Source organism: Carassius carassius, chromosome 45, assembly GCF_963082965.1.
Source record: "Carassius carassius chromosome 45, fCarCar2.1, whole genome shotgun sequence".
Classification (NCBI taxonomy): Eukaryota; Metazoa; Chordata; class Actinopteri; order Cypriniformes; family Cyprinidae; genus Carassius; species Carassius carassius.
This window is the reverse complement of record NC_081799.1, coordinates 18,386,101-18,400,185: the sequence shown is the minus strand read 5'-3', so window position 1 is coordinate 18,400,185 and position 14,085 is coordinate 18,386,101. Positions and strand designations below refer to the sequence as shown.

Below are 14,085 nucleotides of genomic sequence, written 5' to 3'. Positions count from 1 at the left end.
ACCTCCTTGTATAGCAAATCCATCAACAGCCCTATCTCTTTAGGTTAAACCAGTCTATCATTTAGTGCATCAAGAAATGTGATGAGGCATTCTTTATTGATCAAACTGCCCAATAAATGTTCCTCCTGCGTCTCCTCTCTTTAAAGAGGTTGAAGCTTGCTTCATCCACAAATTAATTTGTGATGTGCCCCTTGAGCTTCAAGTACATTATTCTGTAAAAAAAAAAAAACTTTTTCAAATTCAAAGAGCAGATCATTCCAGTTTAATGTAACTATGGTATAACATAACATTATAATAAAAAAATCATAACAAAGCATATCAAAATTGACATTTTGATTATGACAAACACACAAATAAGACTGATGAAACATCTTCATTACTGTAGACAAAGTTTGTTCTGTCAACAGGACAATACAGTAAAGCTGAAATACACAGTGGTACTATACAGTAACATTGTGACTTACCTGTTGTCATTTTGAAAAGAAAAGCCTGGCAATAGATGCCACAGTGCTCTGACTCAGAATGGCTGGACCCTTTGTCCTGCCTCTCTAAAGGACAAGTTATGACTGATGACATGGTCAACAATTGTTGCCTGAATTTCATTTGAAACTTGAGCTGTATTTTCTCCTTTTACAATAATGCAGCTCCTCCACCATGCAAACTCCTCTTTCTCTGGCGCTCTGCCATGCTCTCTTACTCTCCTTCAATGCCTTTGGTCTCTTTGTTCCACACTTGCAAATAGCAGAGCAGATGTGGAATCTTTTATAGAGGGATGACAACTGATTGCTGATTGAAGAGTTGTGCAAAAGAGTTTCACAGGAGCATTAGAAATTCATAATTATGCAAGTACTTCTATCAGATGTGAATAGATGTTTTCCTTTTGTTCAACACAGTGAATTCAATATAGTTTGCGGTCTTTCAGTGAGATCTGTAGTGTCTGTTTTGACAAAGGGTGTGAAAAATGTCTGAAACAAATTTAAAAGTGTTCAGGCATTTGCAGGAGAAGACTTCTGCTGTGCTAAGAATGAGATGATGATGATCAAGTGGATCCCAGTTTCATTAAGCATGTCTTAGCAAATGAGAAAAACTGTAACCTGTAACTGACTCAAGGTTATACTGTGATCCTTTTTCTACATCACTGTTGTTGAGCCAAAATAGAAATAGAAATTAACTAAAAAAAAAGTTTGTTTGATATGATTAAGATTTGATGGTCATTCTAAACCACTCTTTTTTTTGTAATGAAAATACTACTGAAATGTCAACATAAAATAATTGTCATCTGATGTACCAAGTTAACATTGGGGCTTGTGTTCAACTTCAATGGCTCATCAACAAACTAATGACCATTTCAAAGTTTGGGGAAAGCCTTTTAAAATAAAAATGACCTTTTTCTGGCAGTTGAGTCACTTTATTGGTTTCTAAACAGTTTAACACAATCAATAACAAAAAGATTGTTCTTAAAAAAATAAAAGTGGGACAAAAAGGACATAACTACAACCTTTAAGATCATTATTTTCAGGAGCCTGCATGCCAGACTACTTGGTGGTCCAATGGTTTAAAACCTGTCTCACATCAGATTTCTGCCTCTTTTCCTTTGGGTTATCTGAAATCTGAATCTCATCATATTTAATAACTGATTGAGGAATATGGATAATGACCTGACAAAGCAGTAATCAGGGAGCAGGACATAAGGTGCAGGATAGCATAATTGTATCAATGTCTCATCACTGTATCAGCGTCACCTTGCTATCTGGGATGTTCATTGCATGCTTCTATGAAGAGTCAAAGTTAAGATTATGTATTTATAATTATGTAATTTTAGAATACACCTACATAATTATATTTAAGACTAATTGATGTGGTTAGTATTATTTGAATGATCAAAGCGAGTTTGAGATTGTGTACAAACACATGTTCGCTCTGAGACGTGACGGAGCTTCGAGAAGATACTTTTTTTGTTTTTGTGGAGCAACCTCACTGGAGAGGAATGGGGCGGTGTGTGTGTCTGTGTGTGTGTGGAGGGGGAGGGACGGATGGCTGGCTGTGGCAGGTCTGCGGTGCGGGGCTGAATCTCAATGAGAAAGCGGTCAATGTAAATCACTGCAAGACACGGAGGAGAGAGAGAACAGCATCTGCCGTCCGACCGACCGACCAGCCAGCCAGCCAGCCTCCTCTGCGGGACAACAAAGGAGGTTCCGGGCTCACATCACGACTCCTGTCAGCACAACCCAACATCTGAATCGTGACCATTACGAAGAAACCTTGAATATTCCCTAAATCTTCTCCTTTAGGCAAGTAGAAAGGTCTGTTTCTTTTCTGTAAGTAGAAATAAAGCAAACCGAAAACTCGCAAATGACCTGGCTTTGAATGTTGTTTTGCTTCAGATTATCTCAGATTATCAGTTATGTGACTGTTATATGGTCAGCGACATGACGTTAATTTTTGTCCGGATCTAAGTTATTTACAGTAAGAAATTATACTGAAACAAAAATGACTCGATCATGTTTTTAAGGATCAAAGTTATTTTCCTATGTTTGCGCGACTGTTAAACTGGGGAAAATGTAGGCAAAATCTTTTATAATTTATTTTAAAATATAAATATTTGTGCCAGTGTATATTGTTTGTGTGTCCTATGTTTTAAAAATATTTTATTGATAAACATTTTGAGCTTTTTATGAAATTGCTTGCGTTCAGGTCGTAAAAACCTTCTAGGTATAGGCTATGACTAAAAATTAATTTGTTTCAATTTAAAAATAAAACCTTGACATATGTTTTAAAACATTTTTGAAAACAATACTTTTTTACTTGACAGTTAAACCACTTTGAGAGTTTTTTAACCTGAAATAACTACAAATTATGTAAATATTTTTAAAAATAGCATTATCTCATTCTAAGAACTTGTCACGTCTTGAACTCGGGCACAGATTTTTAACATCCTTATTGGACACTGATCCTGAAACAAATTCGTCAACGTATTAATGTATATAGCTAAAAAATAAATAACATCCCTTTGAGGACGTTTTCAAATGTCAAACGTTAGTATTTGCCATGTCAAAAAATGGCACCGTCAACAATAGGATGACAGACGCAGGACTTTATTAACTTAAATGTTATTTTCAGAGCAGACATTGACACCGATGTCAGGGAAGGATTAAACCTACACGGTTAGTTTGGTAACTTCTCTTTTCCACATTTCATTTTCACTCTTTAGACCTAATCTGACTAGACGACATGGAGGAACACTTTGACGAGAGGGACAAAGTGCAACGCACCAGCCGAAGCGCAGGCCGGACGAACGGGCTGTTCAGCCCCACTCACAGCGCCCACTGCAGCCTGTACCGGACACGCACCCTCAAAGCTCTGAGCCAGGAGAAGAAGGCGAAGAAAGTGCGCTTTTACCGCAATGGTGACAAGTATTTCAACGGCATAGTGTACGCCATCTCATCGGACCGGATAAGAACCTTTGACGCTTTGCTGGCCGACCTGACCCGAACCCTCTCTGACAACGTCAACCTGCCCCAAGGGGTGCGAATCATCTACACAATAGATGGTTCCAAAAAAATCACCAGTATAGATCAGCTGGTGGAAGGTAAGAAGTTGTCTAATGCTGCCCAAATACTATACGTAGGATTGTTGTTCTCCTCAATGACACAGTTGTCTGATGTCAGTCAAATAAGTTGGATCGCAGACAGACCAAAGATATTTAACCTGCTATATATTTTTCAGGCATTCTTGATTGCGTCTTTTATCATTTAAACATAGCGATTGTTACTCAGATAGTCCCGCACGTATTTGCTTCCATTTGTGCCTTCAAGCATATCGCTTGCAGCCCAGAGATCTGAGAGTGGGCGGAGCTTATGTCTCAAGTAGGCGGGGACACTGAATATCGTGAGGTTTAGGGGCGGGGTTAGGGATGGCCCTTACGATTTAGAGCTGCTACGCCATCATTTCTCTGGCTTCAGGCTACAGCGAAAATCGGTGCCAAAATCGTGTAGTTTGTGGGCTGTATAAGTGTCCTTTCATTTTTGTTTCACCGCACTGCTTTCTATTTTTTTATTTTAATTTAATTTATTTTTTTTATGTGAACGTTCCCAGTTTGCGCTGCGCAGTTCGATCCTTGTATGACATCAAAGTACCTTAAGAACAGACCAAATGGCTCCTTATGCGTTCGAATCGCACTCGCGGTACTTTGATGTCATAAAACGATCGATCTGTGTAGCGTTAACAACCAAAACCTGTTTATTGTAGGCAATATTGATTAATATTTTCATTTTAATAGCATATTTTTTGAGATGCTCTAAAGATGGTGTCTTGGATGCTTGGATCCTCTTTTCTAAATTAGAGCAGCAGAAGTGATGATAAGGATACAGAATTAGAGCACTCAGTGATGAGCATTTAAGTCTGCATGACTTTACCTTAAATCAATGCATTTTAGCAGAGATGACAGCTCAATCGACAGTGAAAATCACCAGTCACTGCCTCGGGTCTTTTACCCTTAAATGCACTCATGAAAATGTATAAAATGTCATACATTGTATTATGTCACTATTTTCTCTCTGTAATTTTAGGTGAGAGTTACGTGTGTGGCTCCACCGAAGCCTTTAAAAAACTCGACTACTCCAACAATGTCAACCCTAACTGGTCTGTGAATGTGAGGGCCCTGGGCTCCAGCAAATGCCCCACGTCTCTAGCCAGCTTGAAATCAGGACCGCAGTCCAAAGAGGGCAAAGACTTCATCAGACCCAAACTGGTCACCATTGTCCGCAGTGGGGTGAAGCCGCGGAAGGCAGTCCGCATCCTGCTTAACAAGAAGACGGCTCACTCCTTTGAGCAAGTTCTCACTGACATTACAGATGCTATAAAGCTTGATTCTGGCATTGTCAAGGCGATCTACACTCTTGAGGGAAAACAGGTAAGACTGCCAGTTTATGAATGGAAATCTTGCCATAATTTAGTAAATTCTCTGCTGCCATTTCAGAGTCTGAAAGGAGAAACTGTTTTGTGTTGTATCATGAGGGAACTTTGTTATACAAAGTTGATTGATTCATTTGATTTTACCTCAGACAACTAATGAATTTCATAATAGCTTTTCTTATGTAATTTCACCCTTTGAACTGGCACGGAAAATCTGAAAGCATATTGAGATTGCACACTGGGAGTCCCGGATAACTGAGTGGTTATGAAATAGAAATATTAGAAATTATTCATTCATCATCTTATGTTATTGTCATCATTCGACTCAAATTCTGCAAAGAGCTAAAAGTGTTTCAAATTGTTCTTCTCTTGTAAAACCCACACAAAATATCCTAGAAGTAGAAGGTTCAACATCCAAACAATGTGGCTTTTGTTTTTTAGCCTCTGAAATGAATTCATCCCACGAGCCTTGAATTATAAATAATGAAGTCTCATTATTTCAAATGCTGCAGCAGAAATCTCCCCCTAACCTGTAGCAAGATTTATGACAGATCTAGTCTTGTTTATGAATGGGAATCTGTGTCTGCCCACGCACACAGAAATGGTGGCTCAGAGCATACAGAAATAACTTGGGCTTCTGCTCTCATTTAAATTCCTCCCATCTTTTCATGTCTCTCTGAAAAAGCTGTGCCACCCCACTCATGCAGAATGACAGAAGGGCGCATGCGTGCATGATATGCTTTGACGTACGTTAATAAATATTTGATCATTCACAGATGAGGTGCAGTTCAAAAGTTCACTTGTGAAAGTGCTTTTTTTAATCTTTCTAATTTAATGTACTGTTTTCATAGAATATGACCTTATTAGGATAAAAATTTTAGTGGAAAAAAAACCATATTTATTTACATTTATTTTATATTTTGATTTGGTGCAGTAAAGCTGTGTGAACTTCTGATCCAAAGAGCATCATGTGCTTCAGGACGGAAATTAGACCTTTCGTCACATGACTAATGTTGCAAATTTGCTTAGTAACCTAAAAATAGTGTGTAGAATATTAAATATTTCTAAATCATTTGACAATTTTTTCTTAAAATGTTATGCTTATTTTCAGGTTTAATTCTGAATCATGGCTATTTTAGTATTTTCATTGAGGTACAATGATACTTTTTATTAATATTTTGAATTTGTTCTATTTCTGTTTCCAGTTTAATTTATAATAAGTTTCAGTAATTTGTCATTATTATGATTAAATATGTGCATGTGCATTTTTTCCATTTTTTTATTTTAGTTATTTTAATATGATAAAGATTAACTAAATGCAAATGAGAAATGTTTCCCTGTCAATAGATGAAATAAAATAGTTTTTTTGCATTTTATTTTAATTCAGTTAAAGTTTATTCTATTTCATTAAAAAAAAAGTTTTTTGTTTTAGTTACCTTTAACTTAGTTAACCCTTAGTTAACCCTGTTTTGAATCCCAGAATTTTTTATATGGACTTTTATATGTCACTGTACATACTCATCTTTCAATGTGGCTTCTCTCCAATGATCTCTGTGCTGGTGGCTCTGCTAGTGTCTCAGATATTCAGACTTGGTCTTTTCTATTTGCAAAGCCCTCTAAATCACCTTGAATGTGGAAAACCGGAGCACTTTATATCATGTGCAGTCATCCATAAGACTGCCTTTTTAGAGTAGCTGTATTGAAGAACAATTATGTATTTTGAATGAAATGTGATTCATAAAAGCCTTCCTCCCACTGTGTAGGTCTGATATCAGAGGCTACACAGCACAGCACGGCATCAAAGCCCTGGTCACCATCCAGATAAAGTAAGAGCATTATGGGTAGCGCTAATTTTAGAACAGGGATCGATTGGGCCTGAGGGAGCTGTCTAATGAATAAGCCCAGCCTGCACAGTTACAGCACACGATTTTGTCCTAAAAGAATTATGAACAAAAGCAACAGAAACCAGGAAAGAGAGACAGAGAGAGAAAATAAAAGGAGATAATAAAAGGAGATAATAATAGAGTCTGGGTTAGAGGAAAAAAAGATGAACGCACTACTGATATTAAATGGGAGGTGGAGAAGTTCAGGTGCACAATTATCAAAGCAATAAAAGTGCATCTTCCTGTTTATTGTCCAGTTTGAATGCAGGATCCAGGTGTGGAAGCAGCTTATGCCAATATTATTGTTGCTGTGCTTGTTTGATGTATTTCAAAAGAAAATCAGATGATTAAAGGAATTTCTAAAGCAATTGTTAGTTAAGTTCTGTGTTGTTTAGTCATGAGGTAGTTCATTATCTTTTACATAACATGATCGTCTTTTTGGTAGAGATCTGAGCCAAGCTATTATTCAATAGACCAAAAGTTTTAGCATATTTCTGCTGCGTTAATGTATGTATGATTTTGCCAAGCGTATTTAAATTAAATTTAAATTAATTTTTTATGCATTTAGCAGACACTTTTATCCAAAGCGACTTACAGTGCATTCAGGCTATCAATTTTTACCTATCATCGAATTTATATCAGATCAAATATCTGATGTCACTTAAACATTTATTTTTGGTGCAAATAATGCTGTATTTCACTCTCCTACCCATATGGTTCTTGCAAAGCCTACAACAGGCGTTGATGTCTTCAGCGATTGAATCATTGTAACAGAAACAGCATCTGTCTCCAGCTCTGATGTCTGTAGCACCCGACGTGATTTTAAAAATAGACGTCAGTTGCTAGCATGCATGTGAGAAGCATGTAGCCACCGTCTCTAGGTGGAAATGAAATGTGAATGAATCAAAAAGCTCATGATCACAAAAGAGATCTGGGTTTTTGGGTCTTTGCGTGAGTCTCATGGCACCTTTCTGATAACCTGTATAATGAGGTCAGAGACAGTACATAAAGGCCTTGTTCCAAACCTCCTACAAATTGTGAGGCTTTTTTCTGGAGTGTTACTGTAGGATGTGAAGTATGGATTGTGTAAGGTTTAATGATTAAAAAAAAACATTGTGATGCTGTACTAGAAAATAAAAAATCATACTATAGCTCTGTATAGATGGGGGTACTGATGCTGAGAAACCAGGCCATTCTGCTTACTTTATTCTGAATTTTTGTGTGAAAAGTAGGGGTTTGTTATTTACTGTATGTAGTCTACCAGAGACTGCATGCATACACTACATGATGTAGGTGCATCGTGGTACTCATGAATGGTGGTGGACAGTAACATGGAGGACAAGAATTGTTGAATAAAGTTATTTATGTTTTCTTTGTGCACAAAAATGATTGTCGTAGCGTCGTAAAATCACAGTTGAACCATTTATGTCACATGGACTATTATAATGATGTCCTTATGTTGCTGGGCCTAGAACGTTTGCGTTGCGTTGCTGTCTATGCAAGGTCAGAAAGCTCTCAGATTTCATCAAAAATATCTAAATTTGTGTTCTGAAGACGAACGAAGGTCATATGGGTTTGGATGTACATGAGGGTGAGTAATCAATATCAGAATTTTTCATTTTTGGGTTAACTATCCTTTTTTACTACCTCACAATTGTAATGTTAAAAATAGTGAATGTAGCATAAATGTATATATATATTTTTTTAGATACAATTAGTTGGTAATTTTACAGGTCAGATTTAAATTCCCTTATCAGAAACACAAAGAGACTTGGGGGTCAGCTCTTTTGAATTGATGTTTAACCAACCACATAGTGACTCCCCAGACCCAGAAATCAACACCCTACCAACTATCCAGTGCACCCTAGTATCACAGTGGCAAGTTTTGCATGGAAAAGCACCACTAGTTTTATTTATTCAGATGCTTCGCATACAGTTATTTCAGTGTTAGAAAACTTTGCTGTGCCACATCTGATTCAGTTCCCTTCAGATGGCCACTGACCTGGATCCAGTCCCCGTGTGATCTCCAGAAATTTCCAGTAATGCTGTGTGCAGGCTTATATTTTTTGCTTGTGATGCTGGAGGACACTGCTGACAGATGGGAGCAAAGAGGGCATGCAGCTGAAATTCCTAATTAAACATGTCAGAACTGTCTTAAAACCCATTTAACATTGTCTGCAACCATGCATAGACCCTCCAAATGTCCCTGGCTTGGAGCTTTCTGCCTGTCTCTGACATTCTGACATATATGTAGAGAATCACAGTTGTAGTTGTCTTTCCTCACAAAAGACAGGACTTTGGACATGAGCTAATTTTATCCATGCTTGTTGCTCCCTCATGATCTCTCCAAAGAAACTGATCAACCCCCCCTTTCAACAGTTTCTATGATGATTTGAACCAGTTGCTTAGTAACGGCCTGAGCCTTTGTGGCGTCACCGTGGGCAGTAGTGTGTGTCGGAGTGTGTGGGGAGTTTAGTCTGAGAGAGAGGTAGATGTACTATAAGTGGTTTAGGCCGTGGACATGGCTCTCTTGTTCTTATCCATTAAGCCTCTATTTACACATACAGACACACTTGCTCACAAGACATAAAGCTACACAAAGACACAACTTTCTAATAGTTAACACTGACACACACACACACACACACACACACACACAGACACACACACACACACACACATAAATAACCAGACAGACGTGTCTTGCATACTGCAACTGATTCTTAATGACCTCTGGCATATGCTTCGGGCCGAGACAGAGACATAGCAGGCGTGTAATCGGCAATCATTCATGTGTTTGCTCTTCTTGGAGATTGTCGTATGGACATAACTGATTTTCCGCCCCATTGCATACACACACTCTGCTTAATTAGCCATGTCTTTCAGTCTTTAACAGCCTTCCATTGTCTGGAGGGCCATTTACCCCCTCTTGAGCTCTCCTCACCTCTCGTTCCCCTCCTGTCCAATAAAATGGCCAGATATTCTGCCTTTGGCATATGGTCACGCTCTCCCCAGATATTGTAGTCAGCAGACATTCTTTGTTTCCTGGTGAGTTAAATCCATATTAAAATACAAATCTGGATTAGCAACTCAATCTAAAATTGAAGTTTAATCTGGGTTTCAGTAATGTTCTCATGTATTACATTTAATGAAAAATAAGGTTCTCTTTGAGAAACACCCATAATAAATTCATCATCATTATCATACCCATATCGTTTAAAGTGTGCTATGATAATTTGTGGCATCTTGTATATGACATGCTGTTCTAAAAATTTGACTCAAGTTAAAAAAGTTAAGAAACACATCTCTATACCTTGCTTTTTTCATTCAAGTGTCCTGCATCTTAGTTGTTAAAAATGCTCTATGTGGATAGCCCATTAGGGTGCTGAGTATTAAAATGCAATATCGTGCACAGAATGCTGCAAAAACATGAGCAAAATTATCAAACACACTTGTCTAGCCCATGTTTACACAGCAATGCAAAATTAAAAAAAAAAAAAAGAAAAAAGAAAGGAAAACCATATTCTATTGAGTACACCAGTGGTAGTCTGCTGCATTTTCTGGTAACCGTGCACTCAGAACTCACAAGATGGAGAATTGTGTTGAGCAGATTACTTTCAACACAGATTGCATGAACATGTTTGCGTTGCCTGATTTCCATAATTCATTTCATGAACCGAACACTATAACAAGACAGACAGTGAATTCCTCTTGAAAAGTGCAGTTGTTCATGTTCTTGGTATTTTAGCTCACCCATCCTCATTTATTTTGAGTACGCTTTAGTCTGTCAGACACCAGGTGTCTGGAGATCAGATTTTAGTTAGTCTGCTGCTTTTGCTGAGTCACTCCTACCAGGTGTGTGTTTGTGTGTGTGTGTGTGTGTGTGTGTGAAAGAGTGTGTAGTTGTATGTGAACTTTTGTGTCGACAGCTTGTGTTTGGGCATAAAAGCACTGTGTTTGTGTGTGCACAGCAAATTAGTTTTCCATGCAAATCATTTTAATGTGTGTCTGCTGCCAAAACCATACACAATGAAAGCCAAGAAAATAAGGGGCATTTATATCTGTCTTATTAACTCAAGCACCCCTACTTTACTTTTAAATATAACACCGCTCTAGATTACTGTTTTAATTTTTTGCTTCAGTTTCAGTTTTTGTTTTGGGTTTATCTTTATATTTGTATTTCTCTAGTTCTCTTCTCATTTTCTTTAAGTGTTATTGAGCAAGTGCTGCTGCATTGAATGTTCTTCGATTACTTTGAAAATGATCTCTCTAAGAAACACTTGCATAATTAATTCATCATCATCATCATCATCATACCCTTATCTTTTAATGTGTGCTGTAATAATAACGTACACACTGAACTTTCTAATGAGAGCAGTGTCTGGGGAGACTATCATCAAAGAGAGAGTGAGCTAAATTGAGAGAACAGTCTGATCATCTGAAGCTAAATATTTTCCTGCAGTCTTTTCTCAAGGGACGTGATTTCTATCACTCGCTGCAGTTCTGTAATAATAAAATGATTTCTGATCTCCACCCACTTCTGGCATAGAATATGTCTTATGTAATTGAGATCTTATGTAAGAGCTCTTGTAGTCTGCACGGTATTTAGCAGGCCTGATTTAGGAGATCAAGATTGCAGCTAATTCATCTGAAGAAGCTCCACATTATAGCAGACAGTGACATTATTAGTGCTTGGTTCCCTTTACTCCTGGTGCTTTTAAAGGGACAATGCATTCACAAATAAAACTTCTGTCATGATTTAAACATGAAGTTTAATGGTGCTTTTATGATGCTATTTTGTGTATGAAAGGTCACTAAATATTTTCATTAAGTAGAAAAAGTTCTGCCAAACTTTAATGAACCCCACTATGTCAGCAGATTCAAATTTGCCATTATGAAATGTCAGGACGTCAGAGTTCATCTTGTGTTTTATCTCAACCGAATGCAAAACAAGCTGAAGACAGCAGTGTTTTGGACACTTTGTGTGAAGGCTTGAGGAACACTCAGATGGAGGTGGGCTATAATTCAATCTGTTGTCTGATGGGCTGCTTCTGTTTGAAGACCAATCTGTTTTGATGAGACATAAACCTCCCACAATCATAATGCTGTCATACCGCCTCATCTTGTGGGGCCTTACACACACATACACCCATATGAACACTCACATATGGGTGTAGGATGGCTGTATTTGAGCTCATGGTGTAATGTTGTACATTTCTACCCCTACAGTCTCCCTGCTGTTTTACACACGCACGCATGTGCAGGTTTGTGGGCCCGAGGATGAGTGTGAAAGCATGAGCTGGCATTGATGCGGGTCATGACCTCACAAACGCATTTGTCTCTGCCCTCTTGACAGGGACAGCTATTCTGGGTCCCATCACATGATACTAAGTGGATTAAGCATCAGCCTGGATACTCAAGACTTGCACTTTGACCGTGAATGAGTGCTTTGGGAAAGGAAGGAGGCCTTTTAGCCTTTGTTTTAGTTTTTTGTCGAAGGCTGTACTTTTTGAGGCACTTGTTATGTCTCTTCACGTTAGAGAGAACTGCAAACATAGCTTGTCTCTTGTCAGTGAACACATGGTGTAAACATCTTGTGGGAGTTTTCTCATTGGCACTGGGAGAAATGTCTCTTGTTGCAGTGCTAGACTCTCAGCACCAAGGACAGCGCCACTCACTCTGACTGTCTGTCAAATGCTGCAGTTTAATTTTTTTTCATGTTTAATTTTTTTTTTTACTTTTCCAGGTTTAATATGCAGATCTAACTGCCAGAATTTCTATTTGTAGGTTCCCTGATAAGTAAAAACCCTGTCTCTGTTTGTTTGATCAGCCTGACACAGCAACACTGACTCAACCAATGGCATGAGCTTGGGGTGGGGCTTTCTGTTTGTCCAACCAATGACTGATTGCTGCTGTTCTCACAAGCTTTTACATATTTCAGTCTCTCACAAACATATATGCATTTTAGTTTTAAAATAAATAAATAAATATTTTACTGCTCAGGTGATTAATAAATTGTGTTCAAGGTCAACACAACCTAAAAATTGCTATTTGTTAATACATATTCCTGTTCTTATTCTTGACCAATGTTGTTTTTTTTAAAAATCATTTATATACTATTATAGTATCTATTAGTATTCAGAATGAGCTATTATCTAATGCATTTTTACAAATATTTTCAGTTCTCTTTTTAATTTTTAATCATTTTGTTAATTTTCTGATTTCTATATAGCTTTTTGTTTTAATTTTAGAAATTTTAGTACTTCAGTTTAAACTTATTTTATTTCATTTAGTTGCCTAGAGCAGCATTTTTCATTCTTAATTTTTTATTTAGTATTTATATTTTAGTTAATTTCAGCTTCATGGTTTTAGATTTAATTAACAATAACAACACTGCTGTAGACTAATCAGTGCACGTTATTTCTAAGAAAATATTTTTGATCCAAATGCATCTGGAATGGCATATAAAAGGATTTAACATTTTTGAAATTCCCATTTAGGCACTGTATAAAACAATAAAGCCTTTCTACATTTTTGGCAATAGTCAATGCAGTAAGGTTTATATTTAAAATGCTAAGATTATCAAGAATTGTGGATGGTGTTGTAAATAAAAGTAAAAGTTTTTTTTTTTTTGAGTATAGTAGTAATTATTGAGCATGCCTCTCTTTTATTCTGGGTCACTATAGAGTCTGAGAGCAAACACTAAGAAAGAGACAGGGATGCAGAGTTTTCTATCAGTTCCTCTGGTTCACATAAGCTGTCAGAAACCTTACTTGTTGTTTACACAACACTCTCCTCCTGAACAGGAAAAAAATGCTGTTCTCATCCTCCCTGAGAAAGAACGGAGGTGCACAAATCTAACCCTGTTAAGAGACTCTCTGCAATTGTTCTGGGTCATTATGCACACAAGAGTGTTTTTGTCACAGAGATGTTAATGCATATGTGCAGACCATGAGATGCCCATACAAAAATTATCTAATATGAAATGGAAATGTTGATCTCACCACTTGGTCTGGGCTAAAGAAAATATTTTTTTGTCCTTCATGTGGTCCTCTTTTTTTTTCCTTTTTTTTTTTTGATGACTATATAGTGTACCTGTGCAGCTATATATAACCCCACTTGGCCTCACTTTCTGTTCACATCCTCAAGTAGTTTCAGACATTTTGTACAGAGTTCTGTTCCTCTATAAAACTTTCCTAAGAGTGATAAAAATAGCATATCACAGTTTTTTGTGTGTGTGCTTTTCTTGCTGAATTAGCAGAGCCGTGGGTAAGAACAAGATATGGAG

At 37.4% G+C, this 14,085-nt stretch overlaps 1 protein-coding gene across 3 annotated transcripts in view; it reads left to right on the top strand.

The window, feature by feature from the left end:
• The first annotated feature begins 1,978 nt into the window (after positions 1-1,978).
• The window catches only part of LOC132126908 (serine/threonine-protein kinase DCLK1-like), a 49,033-nt gene continuing 36,926 nt past the window's right edge, over positions 1,979-14,085 (top strand). Inside the window, exons 1-3 of one of the 3 annotated variants that reach the window (XM_059538505.1) lie at positions 1,979-2,303; positions 3,212-3,589; positions 4,569-4,912. In XM_059538505.1, the coding sequence (XP_059394488.1) occupies positions 3,232-3,589; positions 4,569-4,912 (702 nt within the window). In that variant the 5' untranslated portion in view covers positions 1,979-2,303; positions 3,212-3,231. Of the gene's footprint in view, positions 2,304-3,182; positions 3,590-4,568; positions 4,913-14,085 lie in introns of those variants that run through there. The other 2 variants (XM_059538508.1, XM_059538506.1) reach the window with 2 other exon arrangements.